At 41.2% G+C, this 25,816-nt stretch overlaps 1 protein-coding gene across 1 annotated transcript in view; it reads left to right on the top strand.

Annotated features, from left to right (window-relative positions):
* Positions 1-11,852, top strand: part of LOC128770767 (copine-8-like) — an 87,006-nt gene extending 75,154 nt beyond the window's left edge. Inside the window, exons 16-20 of the mRNA XM_053885613.1 lie at positions 2,207-2,334; positions 4,593-4,695; positions 6,415-6,472; positions 7,019-7,092; positions 8,423-11,852. Of these exons, the coding sequence (XP_053741588.1) occupies positions 2,207-2,334; positions 4,593-4,695; positions 6,415-6,472; positions 7,019-7,092; positions 8,423-8,635 (576 nt within the window). The 3' untranslated portion in view covers positions 8,636-11,852. The remainder of the gene's footprint in view (positions 1-2,206; positions 2,335-4,592; positions 4,696-6,414; positions 6,473-7,018; positions 7,093-8,422) is intronic.
* The last annotated feature ends 13,964 nt before the right edge of the window (positions 11,853-25,816 follow it).

The raw sequence follows: 25,816 nt of genomic DNA, 5'->3' as shown, positions 1-25,816 counted from the left end.
TCTTTCATCCCTTCATTCATGATCCTGCTGCTGCAGACCGGATTTGACATGGACATCTCCAATGACTATAACTCCTCAAACTATTAACATCTCTGGAAAATTCTAACACCATCTAACTACACATTGTTCTTAGTAGCATAATAACCAGTTTGGTGAGATAAAAAAAATGGTTCCAGAATGTTTCCAGTGGCAGCTTCCCCATGATTCATGGCATGTTTGTGTATGTAAATGGAGAATTTTTTCATCAGATGAACTCAGTTGCTGCAATGGGTTTACCAGCCCGTGTTGTCCAATCGTACTCAAATTTGTTTTAAAAAAAGCTAGCGGCTTACATGGTTAGGAAATGAAAGAGCTGCCAGATGTGTACACCCCATACAGTACGCAGAAGAAAAATATAGTCTATGATGGGATGTTTCTAAAAGACAATGAAAAAATGAGATAAACAACGTGACTAAATAAAGTTATTCCTCCATTTAACCAAAAGAAGTTTTGTTGCTTTATCATTGCCTGAAATATAATCATTCAAAATATACATTTGTGAGATGTACCACTATGCAAAATTAGTTGGGGTTTTTTTTACATCTATCCATCAATTTTCTGTCACACCTCTGGGTCAGGGCCATGGGGGCAACAGCCTCAGCAGGGAAACCCAAACACTCCACCACCACATCTCCCCTGGAGGATCTGAGATATGCCCAGGTTAATAGATAATGGCTCCAACGCGTGCTGCGTCTGCCCCATGCCCAAAAACCTCCCCTGGTCATTATTCAACGCTAACTTTCCCCTCTGGCTCAAAGCCTCTCTTCTGGTACAGTCTCCCCATTACTGCAGACACTATCCAGATCCATATGTCACCCCTGCTCTCTATGCCCCTCAATTGTGAACAGCACCCCATGATACTTAAACTTCTGCTCTTTATTTACAGTATATATGGTTCTAGAAATAAGTTGCTCTCTGATACAGAGGGAGACCAAAACTTTGCTTTGGTTTGAGAACTTGAAGACGTGTTGGGCTGTAATTCTGTGAGAGAAGTTGATCGTCATCCTGACCAGTTGAGTCACCTAGAATGAATGTTGCTCCAGCAAAGACCAAACTACTGCTACTGCTTTAAAGCAGTTTATCTTGGAGCTCATAACCTCCCAACCCCCCCAAAATATAGTGCTTTCTTCTTTGTGTTCTGGAACTCCACATCAGAGTTTGGATATGTAACAAATTCATGTGCAACCAATTTTTTTCTCCCTGATTCTTCTAGGTCAAAAGTTTGCAAGAGTTTATTTCCACTTAGATAGCATCATAATCACATTCACTCAGTGAAGCATATTCTTTTTTTTTATATCTGCACCACAAAGTCGAGCTGATGTGAAGAGCTTTCTTTGTTCTCAACAAAATCAGAGAAGAATTTATAAACTGTCGCCAAATTCATATCACTTTCACACCTCCCCTCTCATGACTGATATTAGGTTTAATTACCAAGACTAAAGGGGCGCTATGTTGCTCTTTTCAGAAGTTTTCAAAATAATACCCATCCAGTCGAGCGCTGTTGCTCAGGCTCAGAGGCTCAAAGCAAGAGTTGAGGTTTTGATTCCCTCCGTTATCTGATTGGTCTGAGTTGTATGTCCATTATGCCAATGTGTGCGTGGATGGGTGTGCGTGCCTGCCGAGAGCTCCGTCTCTGAGCTCAGTCTCTGTCCGTGAGAGAACACTCAAGCTTTATATAAAGCCTGAACTAACAAGCTAACAAATAAAGTAAATGCTATTAGATTTAATGATGCATCAACATGGCCTGACAACAATTCTTTGCAGTTCTGATCGATGTGGTGATATTTTTGTGGAACACATGCAGGTGCCTTAGAGCTGACCGGGTAGCATTTCTGGCTCCACATAAAGAGTTGGACCCTCGAGAGTATCTGAGGAAACATAGATTTCAAAGTGCTGTTTGAGAAGAATAAGAATACGATTAGTTTAAAAAGAAAAGTTTATAATGGCTGTGCGTGATGTCCGGCAGGAACCAGCATGGGACTCTAAGAAGTTGAAGGTGACAGCTCTTACTTTCCTTCATCAGTGAATGCAACAACAGTCAAGAAATGACTTTCAAGAAATTAACAATGCCTTTGATTAATATTGATCTGAACTAATATCTTTGATGTGAGAGTTTATGATACTGTGATTTCCTTCATAATCATGTTTTTTTTTTTTATGTGGTCAGAATGGCAATCCTCAGAACCCGTACTGCAACGGCATCGAGGGCGTGATGGAGGCGTATTACCAGAGTCTCAAGTCGGTGCGCCTCTACGGTCCGACCCACTTCTCCCCTGTCATTAACCATGTGGCTAGGTAGGTTGTCTGTAATCACACATGTACATAGAAACAAGTGGGCAGAAAGGCTGCCCGCTGTGACGCTGCTGAACTGCAAATTAAATAAATCATATGCTGGGCCTCTGCGGACCAACCAAGCCAATCTCACCACTAGAAATCCATTACCATGGCCAGAATGGTCAAGAAACACAGACGCCTTCATGCGTAAGAAGAGTCATGTAAAGGCTATTTAAATGGATGTGTGTCTGCAGGTATTTTTCTGTCCATCCTTGCTCATACTGCTCCTTGGTGTCTTGACCACAACTGTGTCACAAAGCTTATGAATATCAATTATCTTTGGCTGTATATTGACGGAAAATGCTGCAACAGGAACCAAGAGGCAAAAAAATGAATATATATTAATTAGGGCTGTCAGTCAATTGACATTTTTAATCGCGATTCAGTGCACTGAAGCCATAGTTAACTCACTATTAATAGCAGATTAATCACACTTTTTGTATCTGTTTTAAATGTGCCTTAAAGGAAGTTAATTTTGAGAGGCCTAATAATGATCTTTGAAGAGTACAGCTGTTTGAGCTTTTCAGAAACGTGTAACACAAAACATCTTTAGACATGAAAACAGTATTTCTGAAGTGACTGGTGAATCAAGTAGAAAGCAAAACATCATGAGCTAATTCATACCAGTAAGAGGAAAACATTATGTTACTGCTGTCTTCTCTTGCACTGTTGTCATCGGGCTTGCCAAAATACAGTATAAGCACTTACCTAAGAATAGAAGCTTCCTTGTCCTTCTTCAAATGTTGAAACCACAGGTGGATTCCTGTCCTTCGCTAGCACCGCGATGCCATTTGTTGTGTCATGTCAGTGCCTAGTCCATTTTCACATTCATAAAATTAACAATGCTTTTATTTTGTTTGCTTTTGGTATGGATGGGTGAATCTAGCGCTCAACTGCCCACTGTCTTTACGCGGTCTGTTTCTTTTGGCGTCTGGGCCGCGTGTGACTTTTGCTTTCGTCCCATGGGCAGTAGTTGTGTTTGAGTTTGATAATGAGAATATGTCACTCTAACAGGCCATGACCACAAATGAAAACAGGAAAGTGTTCCTCCAGCTCAGCTCCCTCTGCAGCATCACAGGCTGACAAGGCACCAAATTATTACATTTGGAGTGCAAAAATATGACTTGGATTGATTTTATGTCACAGAAAAGCTGTACAGCTGCAATAAAGTGAGGAATTTTACTGTAGTTTTTATTTCCAACCGACCATGCTGGTCATTTTGGTGTCAGTTGTCCTTATGCTTTATATTTCCTTCACTCCATGAACATCAGACAGACTGGACTGAGCCCTGCTGAAACGGCAAGAGGCGGAGTTTAATGTGAAGATCACAAACTAATAAGCATCATCCAAGTGTTTGTGATCATAACTCAGTGGACGTGAAACATGAAGGCAGAGTGACAGGTTCCTTTGTTATTCGGTTTCTTTGTGATTCACTTAATTGATATGATGGTAGTGTTGGTGCTCATAGCTGCTAAAGTCATGCTGCCCTAATTGAATTTCAAATTATGCAGAAAAGAAGGTTTAAATCACCAGGATGTGTTTCAACTCCAACCTGATATTCATGACTCTGATCCTCAGCTGGACTGCAGTAAGCACTCCGCCTGCCTCTTTAATCCAATCTTGAAGAGAGCTCCCGCCCACTAAGCCTGTGAATCACTGCCTTGTTCAACTTTGGTTTCAATGGTTAAAATTTTGAATCGACCAGGCTCTTCACTTTGGTTCGTTTTCCATCACCAAACAGGAAGTGAAATGTCGTATTTTAAAAGCTCATTCCAAATAAATCAGTCTCCATCATGCTGAAGCATCCTTGAATACAATCTTGTCCATGAGAGGCTTTTGATCTCGGGGCCCACCTTTTCCAGAACAAATAGGTCTGGGGCCCATTCAAGGAATAGAACTGATATGTTACTGTGATTACTGATTTCAGAATTACAGATTTCATTTGTGTTCAATAACAAACCAAAACCCTCTGAAATGACATTTTAATTTAGTTTAATTTTTAATTTAGTTTATTTTTTATTCTTATTTTATTAATATTATTATTTTATTTTTTTAATTCTCTGTGTGATGCTCTTCCTGACTGCATGCCCTTTCTTGCCTCTATTGCTGCTGGAAATGTAAATTTCCTGGAGGGAGTCGTCCCAAAGGGATCAATAAAGTCTAAGTCTAAGAATTATGGCTTTCGAGTATTTCTGACTGGTGACCACTCTTGTTTGCAGGTACGCGTCAGCAGTGACAGACGGATCCCAGTATTTCATCTTGCTCATCATCTCGGATGGTGTCATCACAGACATGGCTCAGACCAAGGAGTCCATCGTGAATGTACAGTAACACCTCATATCTCTTTGCTAATGCACATGCTACAGTAAATGGCTAGTGCTTAGTCGTATATGAAGGGTTTAATGCCGTTACGAGACCTTCTTCGTACAGTGCTGACCTTGTGTTTTTATAGTTTGTATTGTAGTTTGTATCTTATTTTTCTGAACAGTGCCAGGGTGTGTTGTCTTAGACAAAAGATGCTTTGTTGTAAATGTGTCACACAATTGATGGGTTGTGTAGCTGTTGTCTTGTGCTCAAGAAACCAAATACAGCATTGATGGACAACTACAAGACTGGATACGACCAGTCTCTGCCTCAGGGTTGAATTCTTGGCCATCTTTCCTTTGTTTTGATAGAGGATGTCATTGCAGCAAATCACTGCGGATAAGTTGATCAACCCGCTAGTTTCCTGTGTGAAATGATCTCAGCACGGGCCACAGCAGGTGCAAGTTTTTTTTCCAGCCAATAACCTTTTCACCAGTCAGGTGTCTGAAGACTGTGATCAGTCGATCGTCGGTCTGGTGCTGCTTGTTTCAGCTGACACCAGTTTGGTTAAACTGTCTGTGCTTGTTTGGTTGGAACAAAAACCTGCACCCACTGTAGCCCCTTGGTGGAGCAGTTTGAGACCCCTGATTTATGTTGTGAATGAGATAATATCCCTCAATTTAAACTCAATTTATTGTATTTAACCAAAAAATCAAGCAAAAAAAGACTTTGAAACATGGAAGCATGTCTTGTTTTCATATTTAATATAAGATGATGTGTATGAACTAGTAGTATGGGCTGAGGTTCATGAAATAGTGCCCTCATTTTCAGAGCTCAGTAGGTGGTGCTTTCGATTTAAAAACGATGTGATGTTTCAATGAAATGATTTTTCAAGTCCAAATACCATAGAGCACAGTGTAGCCTCTAAAAATGAGGACACTACTTCAGTCCATCACTAATGCCTGCATTACAGCTGTTACGACTCTGCCTTGTTTAGTTGCTGTCTTGGCCCGATTTCCTCTGAGAAGCAGATCTTTGTTTCTCAATGATTACAAATGTAAAAAAGTTTTTAAAAGCTTAATCCCTTCGTAACGTTGGCTGTTGTAGCTGATTTACATATTCCTGTTTGCAAGCTCAGCGTGGAAGCAAACTCAATTCAGGCTGATGTTGTTGCAAATTGACACACTTCCTTTGTTCAATTAACGTTGAATGGGATCCAGGACTAATTATTTATTAGCCCTGTGAGGGAGCCGCCTCATCCCAGGCAATATTAGCTGCAGTCTAATAACAGTAGACATTATGAAACACTGATGGATTCCTGGTCAGCCATTACTCATGCTTCTCTGTGCTCCCATTTGCCGAAGGTTTAATAAAAAATACTGCAGGGCTCAGTGGAGGTTCAGCTGCCGCTCGGGGGCCGGGGACAATGTAAATGAGAGCCATTGTATTTAGACTTTGGCAGATTTCGACTGACTTACAGGCGCATGAAATTAGAAAAGCACAACCCGGACCATACGAGAGGCTTTGTGAGCGGGAGGTGGAAGTAAATGAAGCTTCTGTCTTAGCAACACTGCTGAGCGTGCCATTGAACTTCCTCGGTGGCCTCTGTTCGCACACAGATAGTAATTACCCGTAGTTTTTTTTTTCCCGACTGCCTGCAGCCTTTCAGATAATAGCAAACAGTGAGAGACGAAACCTTCGTCCTCCTGACCACGCTTGTTCATTCTCTCTCCGCAGGCGGCATCTCTGCCCATGTCAATAATCATAGTTGGAGTTGGACCAGCAGAGTTTGATGGTGAGTGCACTGTTGATAAGATCAGTTATTTGCATGGACTAATCCTTCCACTCTCTAGCTCACCTCCCACTCACTTCTTTGTGCATCACCTCTTTTCTTAGCCGCTCAATTATCCCCTTAATTTGTCTTCCTGCCTCTGAATCTCAAGTTAAGCGGATGTGAAAATTCATAGTTGTCAGAAGAGTGTCGCTCTGTTTTTTTTTTTTTTTTTTTTATGCACACAATCCACTTCTTTTTTGCTCTTCACATTGTGTTGTGCATCCAATTGAAAAGAGTCAACAAGCTCATTTATTATGCACAGTGAGTCACAGAGATTGCCATCGTGTTGACTAGAGAACTGCATGGGTGCACTTGTAGCTCTCCAATGCGACAGCATGTCACCACAGCCCAGTGACTCGCAATGATGCATTGTAAATTCCATACTACCACCATCAGCTCTGGTGAATTAACACCGGTTCACACACACACACTGGCATTGTACCTTCACCGTTTGAGCAGTATTTTAGATTCACAGAACAACTGTGGCGATGCGCTTATTTTCCACAGAAATGATTGAGCTGGATGGCGACGAGGAGAGGATCTCATCTCAAGGTCGATACGCGGAGAGAGACATCGTCCAGGTACACTACATTCCCTGGAAATGGCCTCAGAAACTTTTATCTCAGGCAGTGGAGTGTGAGATTTTGTGATGCTTGACGTTCCGCCCTGCTCCTGTTTCCATTTTCTGCCAGTTGTCTGTTGAATTTGACTATTTTAGTCACTCTAAAGCCTGCCTTCTCTTTAAAAGGTTTAATATATGTGATGGCGAATATATAATGCCACAAATATGTTACACATTGACAGCACATAACCGAGTCTATCCTCTTAGGACCAGCATGGCCACTGTTCCTGGTTCCAGGGCACACACCATTCAGAGCTGTCTCAATTCAATTTCACGCCTCAGTTTGAGAATGATGATTTCATAAAAACTAAGTTATCATATTGTAATTTCCTGACTATATGCAACTACTTTTTTCTTGCGGTCTGAATCCTGCGATTCATTCAACTATAGGGCTAAAATGTGGATTTTTACAGGCCAAAGAGCATCATAAAATATTGAGCCACGGCACATCGAACTGATGACCTCACAGGCATTTCATTTAGCATAAAGTACTCAAAATGCACCGTTTTTGCCCGCGCGTCCGCAGCTCCGCCAACAGAGCTGATCTCCTGGAGGATCGGATTTGAGAAGCAGCAGCTGAGACTGGTTGTGGTGTTGGAACTTCCGACACGGAGACGAAAAGAGTGCATTTTGAGCGCTTTAATGTAAATAGAAGATGTAACAAGTTCATGATTCAAGTTCAGAACATTGCCAAGTTTGTTTCATGAGTCAGTCTCGAAGCTGCACCCTGGTTTCAATGATCCTATACCTCATACTTTATCATGTGGTTCTTCATTGTATCATTAGCACCACTCGCTAATAACCTGTGCCGCAGACTTCATTGTTGAAACACTGACTGAAACACAACCTCCCTCCCCCCCAAAAAGGGTACTAGCCTTGGTGGCGACACAAAAGTGACCTTGGGAAAAGGGACCCATCACGACACTATCCGATAATAATCACACAGATCCTCATCATGTTGAAAATTGTTTTGCATTGTTGCAGTTATTGTACACTTGTTCAAGTTCTCGGGTGGATGAGTTCACATACACCAAAGCATCAATATGGGCAAAGTCGAAGCTCCTGTAGGTCCAGTGCCTTAACTGTTGTCTGAAAATGGCATCTTCATCTCGACTTTTTGTTTAAATAAAGAGTGGTCTGACCTCACAGCAGGAGAATGGTGTCATCATTAATTCATCATGCGACAAACATTGCAGAGCTGAAGCTGCCTCTGTTTGTGAGGTTTCTAAACCTTTGAAAGTCTCAGAGTGTGATCACCTGACCGTTGTGTTTCTCCCTCTGCCTGGCAGTTCGTCCCCTTCAGGGACTACATTGACCGCAGAGGAAATCACATCCTCAGCATGGCTCGACTGGCCAAGGAAGTGCTCGCCGAGATCCCAGACCAGTTCCTGTCCTACATGCGGACCCGTGGAATCAAACCGGGCCCCCTCCCGCCCCCCTACACGCCCTGCCCCCCTCCAGCTCTGCACCCCTTACTGGCCCGACGGGTAAGCCGAATCTAAGGCCTGGCACCTGCTCTCCTCCTCTGCTTCTTCTTCTTCCTTCTCCTCCACTGGAGATTTTGAGCACTCAGCGATTCTCGGCTGCTCCGTCTACTTGCACTCGGGAACATATTTGAGCGTGACGCAGGTAACCCAGATGGGTCCCACGCCACAGTTTGAGGAAAGAGTTTCCTGCTTTGTGGTGGAAGGATGGTGCCGGTGTCTATGCACCCAGAAGAATCATCAGACCAAACCGCGGACAGATGACACTGTTGTCTTCATGTCTTTCTATTTCCACTTCCACCATCTTTCACAGTCTCTCTATATCAATGTTTACGATATCTATGATGTTTTATTTATACTGATCAATGTGAAAAACGTATAGATTACTATTTTTCGGCGGCAGAAAAGTGTGTGTGACTTTGTATAAAGAACAGTTGTTTTTTTTTTTTAAGTACATATAGATATCTAAATAATTGGCGCATGTGTTAGTTTCAATGAAGCATGCACTGTTTGTCCTGCACTCAGGGCTTCGTCCCTCCCTTGTTAAACCCCCCATGACCCTCCACTCCACTCCAAACTCTGTCACACACACAACCTTAACTGCCACGTTCCATTAAGAACCTGAAATCTTCCCACCTCCTGCTCTGTCCACCTGCCTCGACTCCGGAGGCCAAATCAAACGCAGCAGGGACTTGAACCAGCCTTACTCACTCGTCACTCACAGGCACCGTGTTCTGCATGGCTTCTGGCAAATGTGGGTCTCCTAGCCCAGACGTCAAAAACACACATCTCACCAACCGAACCTAACTGTGTTTGTGTATCTGTTTATGGAGTCTAACATTTTACTTTGTGTCTCTCTACCTCTCACTCTGCTTACTCTTGCCAAAAATGTTCACGTAACAAAGTGTCAGTTGATGTGTGATTTTGTATCAATTGGCCTTGTCAAGTCTGAGAAAATATCCACACGTTCTTTGCCAAAATGTTGCAATATAACTCTGGCACTGTGGTGCTGTCAGACCAGGTGACAGCACCCCTTCCATAGTAACACACTGTGAATATGAGCACAGCTCAAAGTTAATCAGCACAGCAATGTTGTGTTTATTCTCCAAATAACAACAAAGAAAATATTTTAAACACTAATTCAGTTCTGAAATTTTTACACATAAAAAGTTTTAATCTCACAGGTGGGGATTTTATCTTCACACTGTAGGGAAGAAGAACCATTGTACTCTTTTGGATAAGTAAGTTATAAAATATGAAGAAGTTTCATGGGAAATCTTAACTCAATTTTCCTCATATCAAAGGCAAAATGGGGTCTAAAACTTGCCCTGAGAAATTCACAGTGTAAAATTGATTGAAGAGTTATAGAATTATTCATGTTTTAGTTTTTTTGGGGGGAAAAAACCAGAATCACTCCCACACTACAGAGGGGTCAGTGTGTTACTGAGGAAGCCTATTATAAGAATAGAGAACTATATCATAATTCCAATGCTCAGATTCTTAAATAGAAACAAACATGCTAATGTATGTGTTTATGTAGTAATGTCAGAGTGGACCAAAAGTTCATGAACAATTAACAAACATGTTAAATAGATACCTTAAAATCTTTGCGGCCACTTAAAATATGCCTTGATGTCACTCAGACTGGCTTTCCGTGTAACCATCATTCCAGAGAAAGCAATCTGATGCGATATAGAAAAATAAGAAAATTCCAATATTGTTTTTTTTTCTACACATTCTCCGTGTAGGAGGTGGCAAGATCCTCCCAAAGGAATGATGAAGGAAATGGCATTTTGACAAGCTGTGGCTTCTACATTCCACATTTTCTTTTTACCATTTTTGGTGGAGTTCTGCACCAGTTTGACCGGCGCTTGTGTAAACTGAAGAGCATATAGTGGAATATTCCTGGTTTCTCTGTCTTTTCAAAGAACATGTATTGACTCCCACACAGCGGTGCTCTTGCTCCTGGATTTGTGTACACGGACAGCCAGTCTTGGATGTTGACAAGTTCACATGCAATTGCCCGTCACAGTAGAAACATGCTGCTGAATTTAGACTGTAATATTTCTCCCAATATGTTCCAAAAGGTGACTATTCCTATCTCAATCAAAGTCTCTTCTAATGAACCGGTAACTGCACTGTCACTTTTAGCTAAACTTCAGGGTGTTTTCTGCCCAGTTAAGCTTGAAACAAAGCACAAAACGTTTCCATGTCCGCATAAGCTCGAGCCACTGTCTCATCTTGTGCTTTGGTTCTTATTTTTCTGGAATTTTGAGAAGCATTTCTTTGTCTGCCTGTGGATCTCATCTGTGCTAATCAGGGCCCTATTCAGTCATCCGAGACCAAGTTTACCACTCCGTTTCCACGCCTCAAAAACAATCATATCTCCGATGGGGAAATTGTAGAAATGTATTTGGGAGTTTGACACTGTATAAAGCCTTTATACTGGGGGTTTTGGATCTGTACATGTGCTGCTGCTTCTCTCACGGCTGATGCCAGCTTTTATACCTAGGCCTGTAATCATATTTAAATTATGACTAACAGGCCTTATTCGTGTTTATACATACGTTATTCATATTTAAATCATGAACGACAGGCCTGTGTTTTTTATTTTTATTATGAATGCTTATAATACACTTTATGTCCTTATATATATGATAAACCGTAGTGGTAGCAGTAACTGTAGCGCTGACGGATTCTGCTTGACTGAATAGGGTCCGACAGTGTCAAGAAGGTGGCTTCTTTTGTACTGTTTAACTGGAGTGACTTTGGGAGTGTGTACTTGCACATATGTAGCATCAGTTTTAAGATTGACTGGCGCAACACCAGACTGCAGTCTTTTCCTTTTGTATGTTTGTGTAAATATGATGTACATAGTGTGTTCTTCCGATATGCCAGGACTCTGTGACTCTCCTCCTGAAACACAAGACAGGGCCTTTCATTTATTCATCACGACAAGTCCATCTCACACCCACTCTCATATATACATCTAGTGTATGTACTTGTGTATGAAACATGCATGATACTTACATAACAAGGGCAGGGTTGTTGAAGATGGTACGCTATTCGATGGATGGTCCATGAACGCCGTTTGATGAAGGGAATGTTCAGTTATTTGATGCATGTACAACATGACATCGCTCACTGAACACGTTTTCTTACTAGGATATAGAGCATTTCTTTCATATATACATATATGAAAAAAAGGGGGAAACAAATTTTATATATATATATATATATATATATATATATATATATATATATATATATATATATATATATATATATATAAAGATGTCAGGCCGACATATTCTCACTTTGAAGGTGTCACATATTGTCCTATGTCGACACAGAAATAAGTCTTCTGTGTGTTTCAACTGAATCAAATGTATTCCCACGCGAGTGTGACTGGGAACATTCACTGGGATGGAATTTAGAACATTTTGCGGCGTGGGACTAAACCACCTCAGAATTATGCCTAAAGGATACAGCCACACAAAGACAACAAAGTGGATCGTCACTCATCGATGTGCAGTAGGTGTACTTTTGTATCCAGACTGTCACCTTGGGTCTGTTGACGGCAGTGACAGGGAGAGGGGGTGAGTGATGACATCACAGTTGCATATAGTTTTCCTTTTTGTCCGCTTAGAAAATCGGCAGGTTATATTTTGTCCAACCATACTTGGGTCACACTGTAACTACTCAGGTAGCCTTTTTTTTAACTTGGGAAAAGAGCTTGCTCGCCTTAGGTATGTTTGGGATCCTGATGAAACGACTCGCCATGCTACATGCTAACAAGATAGCGCTGTGCCCCAGAGCGATTTAGTGCATGCACCAATAGGAGAGAATTAATTTAGCATTAACTTGTCTAAGATCAGAGAAGAACATATTTCGATATGGAAAATCAGTGGCGGGTTTCTCTCTTGGTGCTACGTTGCTTGTAATGTTTCTTGGTATATATGGTTATTTTACTGTATGTGACCATGAGCTTGACGCCCTGTGACATTTTCGGCACTGTATAATATATATACGTACTGATATCAAACTAGGTTGTAACATTAGAAACGTGGTGTGACCCTTACGCCAACCATTCTTTTTAACACAGTTGCTCAGTCCGATGAGGTGCTATCTACAGTGTTAGCAAATGTGACCAGGAAGGCAAACCTCTGGCCAGAAAAGGCCTTTTCACAACCGTCAATGTGCGATGCCTTCGGAGTGAGAACACATCTGGCTTTAATTCAGATATTAAAACAATATTATATATGTTACAATATTCATTTCAATATTTGCATTTTGATGGAGTATCATGGCGTATGTGCACCTCCAAAGCTAATTATTAGCCTCAGATCCTCTCCCAAACTGCATATCAAGATAGGAAGCTGATCTGATTTGTGCTGCTTGTAACAGAAACCTGTGCTTGCGAAGCTTGTGAAGGGGTGATAGCAGCTTTGTTTTTTTTTTGCCTCAGCTCCCTTTTTTCCACGACTGACATATATAGTGTCCCAATGACTCAGTCTGTCATGATCATACTTTACGTCACCCGTAAACAAGAACTCATTGAAGAACCATGAGGCTAGATTTACATATGTGATGGGCCAGTGAGGCTTCATGAAACAGTGTCCTTATTTTTAGAGCTCAGTGGGTGGCACTGTTGGTTTAAAAATGAGGGAAGTTTCATTGAGATGGCTGTTCAAATTGAAAGATTTTTAACAGAGAGTGCCATCTAGTGGGCTCTGAAAATAAGGACACTGTTTCATGAAGCGTCATCAGCCCATCACTAATGTACATGAAAACATTCCAATGTAGTCAAAGCTGTGGACCTACTAGCCCATACTCTTTAAAGGTACTGAAGCTGTTCTGTAACCAGACACATAATGCACTTAGTGTATTTTAAATATGATTAAATTACTGCGAGAATTTTTATGCATTAATGCTGTATTTTAACAATATATTTTTCTATTAGTATTACGACTTTCAATATCAAGAGAACAGTCATTAAGTTGCCTTGTGTTCTTCATTCATCTGTCAGGATTTCTTAGTAGTTTTCTTCGAAAGGCTGATCTCCTTTCTGTCACTTCTGAATCAAACAGCACAAAAGACGTGTTTTTAGGCCACTACTACTGCACATTTTCAGGTTTACCCAGGAGAGGCTTTTCTGATTGGAAAGCGGATTTAAATAATTTTGGATTTGCCAACCCACACGAGCTTGTGATCACAGCTGCATCACAAGACTGTGGTGCATGTTATTGATAGATCTGTTTTCTGGCATGTATGCTAACGCCCTCGGGGGACGACAACTGATGGCATTCGCACAGAAACATGACGGCGTTCAACAGCAGCTCTGGTCACGTGGCGCCTCAATGTGTGAAATCTTTGCTACATTGAGGCGATGTCAGTGTAGAAGGAACAGTCCTGATCCTTTTATTGTGTCAGCATCTGTGTAAAAAGGAAAGGTTGGATCTGTCCGTGGACACGCAGAGTTTGAGAAGTCGGCTTACACCTCGCTGCCTCCCACTGCTCATCACTGCAGTCATTTGACTCTGCCAAGGCAGGCCCATGTCAGCATGCCAGGCCCAACCAACACTCATGCAACATCACACTTGTTTACCGTTTCTACAATATAAGCAAAGTCATTGAATGGAATGCTCGTGATGAATATTTGGTTTTTAATAGCATGCAGTGAGTTTGCATGTGCTGTTCTGTTACGTTGCCGAGATGAACCTGTGAGTTTAAACATACAATTGTACTAATGACTTTTTTGCCTTAAAAATCTCACTGATCAATCTTGGAATTGTGCAATGCCTTGAGGTGTTTGAGTTTTGTTTTGTTTTTCATGCACGGCCACGCCCCCTCAAAGACTCCTGAAGCAAATCTAGGAATGAATTAACATCTGTTGAGTATCAAACATGGCCTGAAATGAATCGTGAAAGAACTAACAAAGGAAGTAGAAGAGCCTTGGTTTAATTTCCATGTCATTTGAATAATAAAATGAATTTCATCATTATAAACATTTTATTGAACCCCTTTCAAATCATATGTCAATGATTTATAGATGTGCAAAACAGACGTGATGGGTTTTTTTTTCTTCTCATTTCATTATAAAAAAAAGTTGCATCGACTTGAAAATGTATTTGGTTTCTGAATTTGCCAATGATGTTGTTAAATGAAAGATTTGGTCTAAGAGAAGCAACAAACGTATTAACGCTGTGAAACAGAGAATGATGATCCTTTTAATCATTTCTGAAGCGGTGCCATGAACAGACATCCCAATCCTGGTAAATGATGGAGAAAAGCTAGATTCGCCAAATGAAATAGTAGAGTAACCTCAACCTCTCAGATTTGCTTCAAAATAGGAGTCAGCTGAAATTCATAATCAATTCCAACTCTGTTAAACAACAGACGGGTGTTCGGTGGCTCCTGCATGATGCTGGTGTTGTGTAACAGGCCCATCCGGTGTCTGTTGAATAGTGCAGTAAAAATTTCAATGGTTTTTCATATAACTTGACAGCACAGGTTTTACTGTTCTAATCTGAATCATTGATGATATAAATGATTATTTCTGTAATGACTGAACTCCAAAATAAATATGAATAATAAAGCCTTTTGGTGTTGTTTCCTGATGTGAAGGCTTATCAGTCTGTCTGTCTGTCTGTGGATTTATTCCGAAGTGTGTAGTGCTGAAGCACTGACAAGACAACGGCCAGATGTTGGTAGAGAGAGAGAGAGAGAGAAAAACACGCTTTTTCTCCCCACAGAGGGAAGACAGGTTCACGGTTGACGGGTTAGTCAGAGAGCTTTTATATTTTACATAATATGACAGTGACATGCTTTGTAGCATCACATTTTATGGAACCTTTACTTTATTATTTAGTAGCTTTCTGAGTGTCCACTGAGACGAGTACAAGGATTTTCCACTGCTGAGATAAAAGTCGACCTTCAGTGGCGGCAACTTTTATTGCACGAAAAAAAAATGAATGGGATGGAGTTGCGGGTTAATTTGGGAAATTGATGAGGTGAAACAGTGTGCCGGTTAATACCCCCTTCTGAAGTCTGCCTCATAATAATGTTCACTGCACCTCAGTTGACACAGGACAGCAGGAATGTGTGGTCCAGAGTAGCAAGACATCTGGCTTCTGAACCACCGTGGAACGGTCTCACACCAGGCTGCTTGCTGAGTGACACTGTGCTTATTATTACATCCAGGAGAGGTTCATTTCTCCTGCTCCTGCCACGGTACCATTCCTCTCCTTGCTTTAATGGGGGCCCATGGCCATCTCTGCTGCATCAGCTGCTGGCTTCTAACTTCATGTTCAGTTATTACATTGTGATTATCCTCCAAGTATCCGCTATAATTAGATGCTTTAATTGGCGTACTACCACAGTTCCACTCAGGGTAATATCAAGACTGGTTCAGGATTCATTGCTTCATCAAAATCACAAAATGAGCCTCAGAGTTTCTACCACCTCAGATGAGGACAGAACACTTTTCTGTTCAAGCGTCCCTCGCTCACTTCCACCACCAATTTTGCAATGTGGTGTAGAAGCATCTGCAATGGAAAAGGATTCCAAACCATCAGCATGTAATGGGGTCCGCGTGCACTTGCCTGAGCACCAGTTTGTGTCAGACTGTTTGAATTGTTGTTTGGCATCAGAACAGCTTGATGACACTTGTGGTTTGCTTGTTTTTTTTTTAGTAGACTTTGTGTGTTGATGTTTATCTGTGGTGAGTTAAAGGAGTTTTGGCTCCTTTAAAACTGGGGTTAAAGTATGCATGTCTGAAAGTGTTCCAGTTTAACATTTTTGAAATAGGATTGATTCTAGGGACTAATTGATTTCTTTTGGGATAAGTAAAAAATATCAGCTCACAGGGCACAAATGGTATGACGGGTTCCATCATTCGCAAACAGAAGAAGGGCCATGCCAAGATTGAGGGGAAACCCAAGATGCTAAGAGACTACAAATACATGTGAGTAGTGATGTCACTGCTGAAGCAGAAGCCCCGAGGCTGTGTCCAGCAAAGCGAGTGTGTCCGAAAGATGCTTTGCACCAAGCCTGCATCATTAGGAGAATGTAGAATGAATAAAGACAAACAGGGCCCAGCTTCCATGAGACCATGTGGCATGTTTCTTGCTCAGCTTGACAAAGCTCACGGAATTCATTCTGCATGGTCAGGTTTATGACATTACCGTATTGCATGTTACAATTTTATCTTTTTTCATTTTTTCATTCTGTTTTCATTTAAACAATGCATTCCTGCGACAGACTGACCAATGCTAGGCCAATGCATCACTCCATCAACAGTCACTCATACACATTCCTACGAGGCAAGTTAGGTGTCTTGCCCAAGGACCCCACCATGGCAATCCACCGCCCTGTAGATTACTGGTTGACCGCTTCCACTGCCTGAGCCAGTTGTTGTTCACCCATGAACCCAATGATCTGTAATGGCGGGCACCACTTCTGTTGGCCTTGGTATGGCCTTGTCAAACTCAAGGACCAGGGGCTAAGTCTGACCTACCAAGTCATTTCATGTAGCGTGTGATGGCACGTCTTGGTTGCGGAAATAAAAATTTGCTCCAACATTAAGTGCTCAAAACCAGATCACTTCCAACTAATCTCATTGGGTTGTGAGTCATAGTAGAACCGCATTGGCATCGCAAGCAATGCACTTAGCAAAAATGACAAGCTCACTGGGATTCATCTTACCAAGTGTGATGGAGACTGAGTGACTCAAGGAAACACAAGCCACGTGGCACCAGAAAGCACCAGATGAGCAAAGAAACAAACAAACAACAATGCAGAGATATGGAATAGAGCCTTACCACAAGGGATGGGCATCCAAAACCGGATCCAATTCAGAACCAGTTCAAAAGTGTCAGATTCTGTGGAATTCTTAAAAAATGTTCATTTTGGTTCCTCTTATCGATTCTGGGCCGTGAAGTCCCACTCTACTCGATGCCATCGACGTCACCACGACTGGATAGTAGCAGATATACTGTAACAACATGTATATTGATGTTTTAAATTGTTCACCAATAAAGACCTTTAACCGAACTGCAGCTTTCTGTCAACTGCTACATAGTACAGATGCTAAATCTGCAAAGCTTTTTGAACTATAAATGACAGTTTCTCAAGTTTCCTTGAAATTTGTGCAACACAGTAAACCGATCAAGAAGTTTAATAACATCCTCTTTGATCCTGGTGTGACTCTTTAGAAACTGACAATCATAACGAAACAGTTTCAGTGAGTAGCATCATCAATGGAATTTGTCTAATCTATAACGATACACAAATCTATTGATACTAATTGAGCCATTTCTCTCCTTTTTCCCAATTTAGAATCGATAAGAGAATTGCTAAGGAACCGAATCATTAAGCAATATCGGAAACTGAACCTGAATTGTAGAAATCTGGTCAATTCCCATCTCTACGTGCCACAGCCATGGAAGATGTGTCTGGGAAGGCACCAAAGTTGTGCACACCAGGGGTTGTGGGAATCGTGATATTTTACTTATGAGCATATTCATCAAGTATCTGCCATTGAATAAACTGTTTTATAATGCTTTGTCTAATGAAAGATTGAATCCAACAGACGCAGTGATAATGGGTAAGGTCACCTCAATTTGATCCAGTATGAGAGGTGTGTGTGATAAGGATAGTGTGTCTGAAAGATGCGTGATTGGAAGAGTGAGTTATGAAAGGCAGCAACCACCTGGTATGAGGACCAAGGAGGAACCCGGGAGACATCCAACCCAGAACTGGTCCATACAGCCTGAGTTGAGTCTGAGTTGGTGGGGAAAAATGTCTACCTTCCCCCAAGTGAAGGAATGTGGAAGGTGAGGAACCACTGGCACAGCAATGGGTGAGGAGGATGAATTATGGAGCCAGGCAGAGATGGGACGAGCCAGTCCACCAGCAGAAGCAAGCCAATGAGAGAAGTGGACAGGATCATCTGCTCACATTTTTTCACTCAAAAAAAGGCCAGAAAATGGGCAACAACAAGAGGATTTGTCAACATTGTTCCAAACCAAGGGGTGTCAACATAGGATCAGGAATGTGGCACCCCAAGAGACCAGGACCAATCAGTGGAGACTACACCCCAAGATGAACTGAAATGTGTATTAAAAGGGTTCGGGCCAGAGATAGTCTTTGTCACCGAACGCCACCTGAGCTAAGGCTAAGTCAGGCATAGTTGTAGACCCAGAGCTCTGTTAGGGTAATTAGCCTCCTCTGTCAAGAAGCCCTCCATACAGCAGTTGCAAAATCCCCTGGTTTATACATGTTCATGTACTTTTTATTCAAGTCATTCTCTTTTGTTTCAAAACAGCCTCTGAGGGAATTGTCCCACTTTCAGCACCAGCTGGAGGCCAGAATGTCAGGGGGTAATAATGCAGACTCCAACAAGCTCAGCATGAGTCCTGATGAATGCTGGAGCTCAAAATTTGGGCCCCTGCGCTGTCATTCACGTCTTATTTCCCCAGAGCATCCCAATTTATCAAGTCTTCAACTGGTTACATGCAGAGAGAGGTGGTGATGAGTAATGGAAATTCAGAGAAGTGTGTAACATTTTGATGACGTTCACCTCCAAAAACCTTGCGGCTTGCTGAAAGTCACACAGCAAACCCCCTGCAGAAGCCCGTGTCTGTCCACTCAGCTCAGCAAGTGCCGGGACATAAATATCCTGCAAGTAAAAGTCATCGTTAACGTGAACATCTTATGCTCCTGCTGCTATTTTTAGAAGTGTGTGGGGAGGGAAGGGCGGTCTCACTAAAAATAGCCGGATCGTTTTGTGCTTGATGGGCTATTTTTACACCATCCAGGGGCCTTCCTGGTCGTCTTTTCCTGGACCATTACATAACAAACTAACTTAAGGCGTGATGCAATATTGCCCAGACGTTTTGGAATGAACTTTGCTCACGACCATCATAGATGTTCAGGGGGGGATGAGGCGAATGGGCTCCTTGTGGGAATACCAGCTCCGAAAGGTTAGGTTCATGACAAAATTAAAAGAACTAATAGTGAGGCTTGTTTGTGCTTTCAAGAGGAAAGGAACTGGGGGTTGGGGCATGTGCCGGCCTTGAGGATTGTTAACATTCAGCACTGTCTTTTCTGTGCATCTGCGATGTCGCAGTAACGTACGGCTCTTTCGAGACTCGACCAACCAAAATGGGGGAATGTAAATGTGACAGTGCCGAGAAGGATTTTCTACAGTCGTGGCTCCATTTCAGAGCTTATATAATCTCATCTACAAACGTCTGGATGCATATCTGTAACAAACAGAGAGCAGTCAGAGAAGCAGCAGAGAGAGAAACTGTAATGATTAGCTTTCTACTCTCTTTAAAATATATCTGTGGGTTTGTTCACATGCTTTGAAGAAATAAGATGTAAATTATTTTAGTGAGTTACCACTCCAACCATGGACAGCATCATAAAAACTAGTACAGTAAGTGTCTTGTCACCTAATACACTTTCCCATGAAGACATTGATCCACGAGGAGGTGGTCTGTGACACGTGTCACTTGGATTGGGCCACTGAAAACCAGTTTAAATGCCACTGGTGCAGCAAGTTGTTCAGACCTGCACTTATACAGATCTTCTTTGCTTTAGTGCAGAAATCATGAGTTGTATATCTTGTGTTTCCTTTATTTGTGATGCATGAGTGAAAGATTATGTACATTTGTGTTTCATTCTAATCAGTAGAAAAGAACCGATATTGGTCTTGAGTACTTGTACTTGTACTTATAGAATGGCCACACATACCATGAAACCAATGCCACTTCAAGTGGTATCAGCTTCATGGTATGTGTATTCAGCAACAGCTGTTTTGGTTACTGTCAATATTCACGCAAAATCCTCTACTCTGTCAAAATAATAATTTTGTTGAAACAAACATGCTTCGGACATGAGCAGCACGCACTCTTCAGAGAAGCCTGTCACAAACACAAGTTTAATATTGCGAGCAAATGTTTATTTTCTCGATAAAACATGATCATACTCCTTGTAGTGTGGATGGAGCGTTGCTAGTGCACTACATGGCCTCTACAGAAGAAAGTTTCTTTACAGCAGTGTGTATAGTCCATGACTGAACCAGAGTGTAAAAATAATTGGATCTCTTTTTTTAGATTCAAAGATTAATCTTCTGCACATAATGAAGAAGTATGAATAACAAACATTATTGCCGCTGTGTGTTTGCATTAAGTATTCAGTTGGTAAATCGACTTTAATGAGCCACTTGAGGACGAACAGAACAAACTCCTTTAAAAAAAAAAAAAGCCCAACAGCTCCACATGATGATCGACATCATGGAGATGGCACACTTGGATTCTAATATCCAGTGATGACAAATGTCATCATCACCAATGTGCCTCACACTCATTGTGCCAGCACCTTTGCTAAATTTGGAAACTCTGTGGTTGAACATCCTGGCTGTGAGTTTGAGACTCCTGATTTAGTTGGACACTAAACACTTAAATTACGCTTTTATAGCGTATTCAATTCTGTCCACAGACAGGTGCAGGTTATCATCACCTTTGACATAATAGTGAATAATTTCTATTTCTCTCCATGGATGCTGATGGCCCTTTTTGTACTTGTTGCCATGGTGACACACCATGAGACATTTAAAGGTCGATGCAAAGTAATAAACATCAAACAGTATGGACTCAAACCAAACATGATCATTTTAATATCGGTTTGTAATATTTAGCATCCACTGTATCCTATTTAAGAGTAAGGAGGTCACAGCTGTCACACGTTACATGCTTTCAGAATCAGCACAGCTCATTTGTATGTGTCATGATCTAAAACCAGTTGGTGAAACACTGACTGGTGGAAGGTCATATTCAGTTACAAATGCTCATCTGTTCATGTGTTAGAATTATTGAGGTGAATCTATTTTGTTTTAATTGCGTGTGTGGAGATTCTGGTAGAATTATTCTCCCTAGTGAGGGATGAGGGGGTAGATGAATTTGGAGGCTGAAAAGGAAGAATGTTTGAGGAGTGTTGCAGAGTAGGTCATTGGAGGACCAGGAAAAAGGTCGGGAGTTGGTGTCAGGAAACCCAGTGTAAAGGAGGTAATGCTAGGTTCATAGGAGATATATTGAAGATCATTCAGCATGGCGTAAACAGGAAGAGAAGTGGCTTCATGTTGAAGGAAGAGCGTGACAACAATGTTGTGGAAGTGAAGAGGTAGTCAGATGAGTGGCTCATGAGTCTTGGCCTGGATTTGAATTTCTGACAGTTTGTCATTTTCCGTCAAGCCAAAAGTTTGGTTCATTTTCAGAATGTATTCAATGACAGACCAAAAGAAAAACAACTTTCGCTTTCTTCTATAATAAGTAATTCTTGTCTTAGAGCATGCTTTGTTTACTTAGGCATCAATATTTTAACTTCCTTTTTAAAATTTCATTGTTGTCTGGGTTACTGGGGTTGAGAACTGAGAGTCTGCAAGAAGCTTCAATAACCAACAGTGAATCATCATCGATGATGTTCATCTATGAGACCTCACCTGTTCAATGGCTCGGTATCACAACTTGGTCGTCTGCCACATCCAATGAAGGAATGCATGTATTTAGGAATATAGAGGTGGTGAGAGAGTGCATGTGGAAAAGGGAATCAAGTGGCTTTGAATGTGGTTGTTGGTGCCAAACATGCTGGTCTGCGAACCGAATCAGTGCTGATCTATTAGAATTTGCCCTCACGAGATGATAAATCATATTCGCAGAGAACAGCAAGCTGAGCGCTCATAGAGATAACAGCAGTAAATAGAGGATAATGTGGTGGTCACGACTCACGCATAATAGAGAAAGATGAGAAAATGCACCTAGTGGATAAACTCAACACTTAGACATAAGACAAAAAAAGGCACTTGGAGGTTAAAAAAACACACTCACGGTCGGAAAGCTAACAGAAGTGCAAGTGCTAGAGATAACACCAGAGAACACAGGCAGAACAAGTGTGGACAACTTTACCAGCATAGGAGCATGGATGATCAACAGAGAAAAGAGGAAGGCAAGGGGGAAGTTTCATCACATATTGAATTGATGACAATAAACCGCTAGTTAGTTCCTTCTGGTGTCTGGGCAGCCGGCATGAACCTTAGTTCAGTGAGCAGCTTAAGTGTTCCTGTCATTTATATTATGTTTCTTCTGGGATTTTTCCATCAAAAAAAGCAACTTTAAACTTCCATCTTCTGATGCACCTCCATGTAGATGTTGTGTTTTCTGCCTCTCATGATGTTTCCACTTTGGTTTATCACGTGTGATCAGGTCAGGTCAAATTTCTGGCTTGGAGGACAAACTACTCAATTGGTGCTGGTTTAAGTTTGAATGACAAATATCTATGCAAATATCTATCTACCATGGTTTCAAGAACTAGGCTTGTTAACTGCACGTATTATTTAGTACAAATTAAGTCAAGAGCGACTTCACCAAGTTAGTCCAAATATTTGAATGGGTGATGGGCCTCTGTTCCGAAAAGGGTGTTCCCGTGATCAAAAGGTTTAAGAACCATGATGCAGAACACGTTGAACCTAAAAAGCAGATGGGCTGCACCAGCAGGAGACCATGTGCCCCTGACACTTGCTGTAGTTCACACAATCTTACGATAATCGGTCAGTAGAAGACTGAAACAATGTTTTGAGTCTCGATATCTGTTGTGAAACAACAAAAGTATGTGTGTCCAGCTGGCCTTATCGTGATGCCTCTGGTGGTGGTGTAGTGCAGCGGGGGACATCAGCTTGTCACACTTTGGGACCCTTGGCACCAACAGAACATCACTTAAATGTCATGGTCTAGCTCAGAGTTTTTCAGCCAGTGTGCCGTGGAACACTAGTGTGAGTTGTTTATAAACCTGATGTACCTCTAACTTGACCACACACCTTTGCGACACAATGTTCCCTGTCCGACCCATGACTCCAAAGACTGACAGAGCTAATGGCTAACTCACTTCAAAACTTTATTGACATCCAAAGTTTGTTTTGTTGTTTTAAGATTGGATAAAGGCTGAATCCAAAACCAAACAAATCATGCTCCAAAATGTGAAGAGAGAAAGAATAACTGTAGCTATGAAACAAGCAAAGAATGTAAAAGATCTGGAAATTACCCAAACTAGATTAAAGTTCTTTGGTCTAAATTGTCAGGTTTTTTTTCTTTAAGACCAACACTGACCAGAAACTTTGTGTTTGTTTGTCTCAAAAATACATATGAGATTTTGATCAAATTTGAATAGTTATTTTAAATAAATGAATAAATCATGGTATATGTTGGCATATTGTCCACCCCTTTCTGAAGACATTTTTAAACAAATACATTTGTTTCAGCAAATAGCATGTCAAAATAGCAGAGTGTGAGTAGCTAAAGACTTTCATGTTGCACTTTAGCTGAGGTTCCTTTGATGGTGTGCGTTGAGATTTTTGTGTTGTGAAGTGTGCTGTATCTCAAAAAAGGTAAAAAAAACAAACAAACAAACAAAAAAAAAACACTGGCTTACATGTCAAACCCTTTATGATTACATCTTCAGCTGTCTACGTCCAGGAGGATAATTCACCAACCAGTCACATATCAGCTGTGAACAGTTTCTTGAATGAGACAATGAGTGGCCCTCACAGTCACTGGGTCTTAATCCAGTAGAGCACTGTTGGGATGCTGTTAAACATGCAGTGGAAATGTTCCCTTGAAACACCTTGTTTCCAAAAGCAGATTCCAAAAGCATATTGCGATTACAGAAAAGTGGATTGGGGAGATCAACTTAAGGATCATCTTAGGTGAAGAAGTGTATCTGACCTTGCATGACGACCTCTTGGCTATGTGCAGAGCTGTTTGCTTCACCCCTCACATTAAGTTGCAGTCCCTGGATGAGTGGACAGGAAAACTTTCTCCATTATGACTGTGTTCTTGAGATAAATCACATGCATTCACTCTGATTTGCCAGGCAATTTAACATTATATTGACTCACAAAATGAAACTGCCATGGTTATTCCTGTAAAATCTTTTAAAGGTGGTTTTAAAGGACCCGAGTTCATATTTTGCTAATCTCTGGTGGAGCTTAATGGCTTTATATGTGTACTGAATAGATTGAATCAGCGATTGACAGAAAATGCCCGCAGACTTGCGCTCATCTTGTTTGTCTCTTGTCCTGCTGTGTGGTGACACAGAGGATCTAAACACTGATGAAGAAAGCACTCATAGAGATCTGTCACGTTCACTGTTTGACCAAAATGAACAACCGCATAATAAATGATTAATGGTCAATTTACTGTCAAGCCTCTGAAATATTGAGGCGGAACTCAGCCATGAAATTCAATGTAAATGGATCTATTTATAGTGAGGAAGCCATGTGCCACACACTCGACCCGGGAGCCTTGCTCGTATAGCTTTTAGAGCCAAATGACTGCAGAAGAGAAAAAATGTTCAGTCCGTCAGCATTTGCATGTAAAGCCACTTTTCACAAGGATATTAAAGTTTTAGACAGGTCACAATAAATAATTTCCACATTAAGAAAGCCCTGCCTCGACTCCTGCGTCCCCTGCAGCCCTCCGCATCTGTGTGGCCCGCTGCTACCTCCATTGAGGTTGTCTGAGAGTGAACAATGATGACAGTTTCAAGCGGAAAGAAAATCCTTTATTGATCTCAAAGCTCAAATCTTCCTCTCAAAAACAGAGAATACTGTTTTGTAGACTGTAGAAACATAGATTCGATTTTTATTACAGTTTCACCATGGATGAAGCGAGCTGGAGGTTTTACTTTTTGGATGTGAACATGAAAATCCTATCTTTTTATGATAATAAAACAGGAGTCATTCAGAAAGAAGACAACACAAATCTGCCTAATTACGTTTTATTCTGAAATATGGGCACTTAAATGTTATTATTATTATTATGATTATATTATTATTATTATTATTATTGGTGTAACGCTGCCACCTCGTGGTCAGTGGACTCGTGTGAAGCAGTCGATACTGTTCGAAGAAAACTGAAGGACTTTTGTCTTTGATAATTACATTTGTTTTCTTTCCTGTTGCCATTTTCGAGTTTGTGACATTGTTGTCATACAGTGCTTTGAATCATACTCTCAGGGAATTTTGCGCACAAACTAATGTGTGTAAAAGTCTGCCGTTTGCAGGTGTAGAGATTAGGAACTGCTTCATCAACATGTTTGTTTCTTAGAATAACTCTCTGTGAGCTGATGCAACACAGTGAG

Source organism: Synchiropus splendidus, chromosome 14 (genome assembly GCF_027744825.2).
Source record: "Synchiropus splendidus isolate RoL2022-P1 chromosome 14, RoL_Sspl_1.0, whole genome shotgun sequence".
Lineage (NCBI taxonomy): Eukaryota > Metazoa > Chordata > Actinopteri > Syngnathiformes > Callionymidae > Synchiropus > Synchiropus splendidus.
Note: the sequence above shows the minus strand (reverse complement) of the source record. Positions and strands in the feature narration are given on the sequence as shown.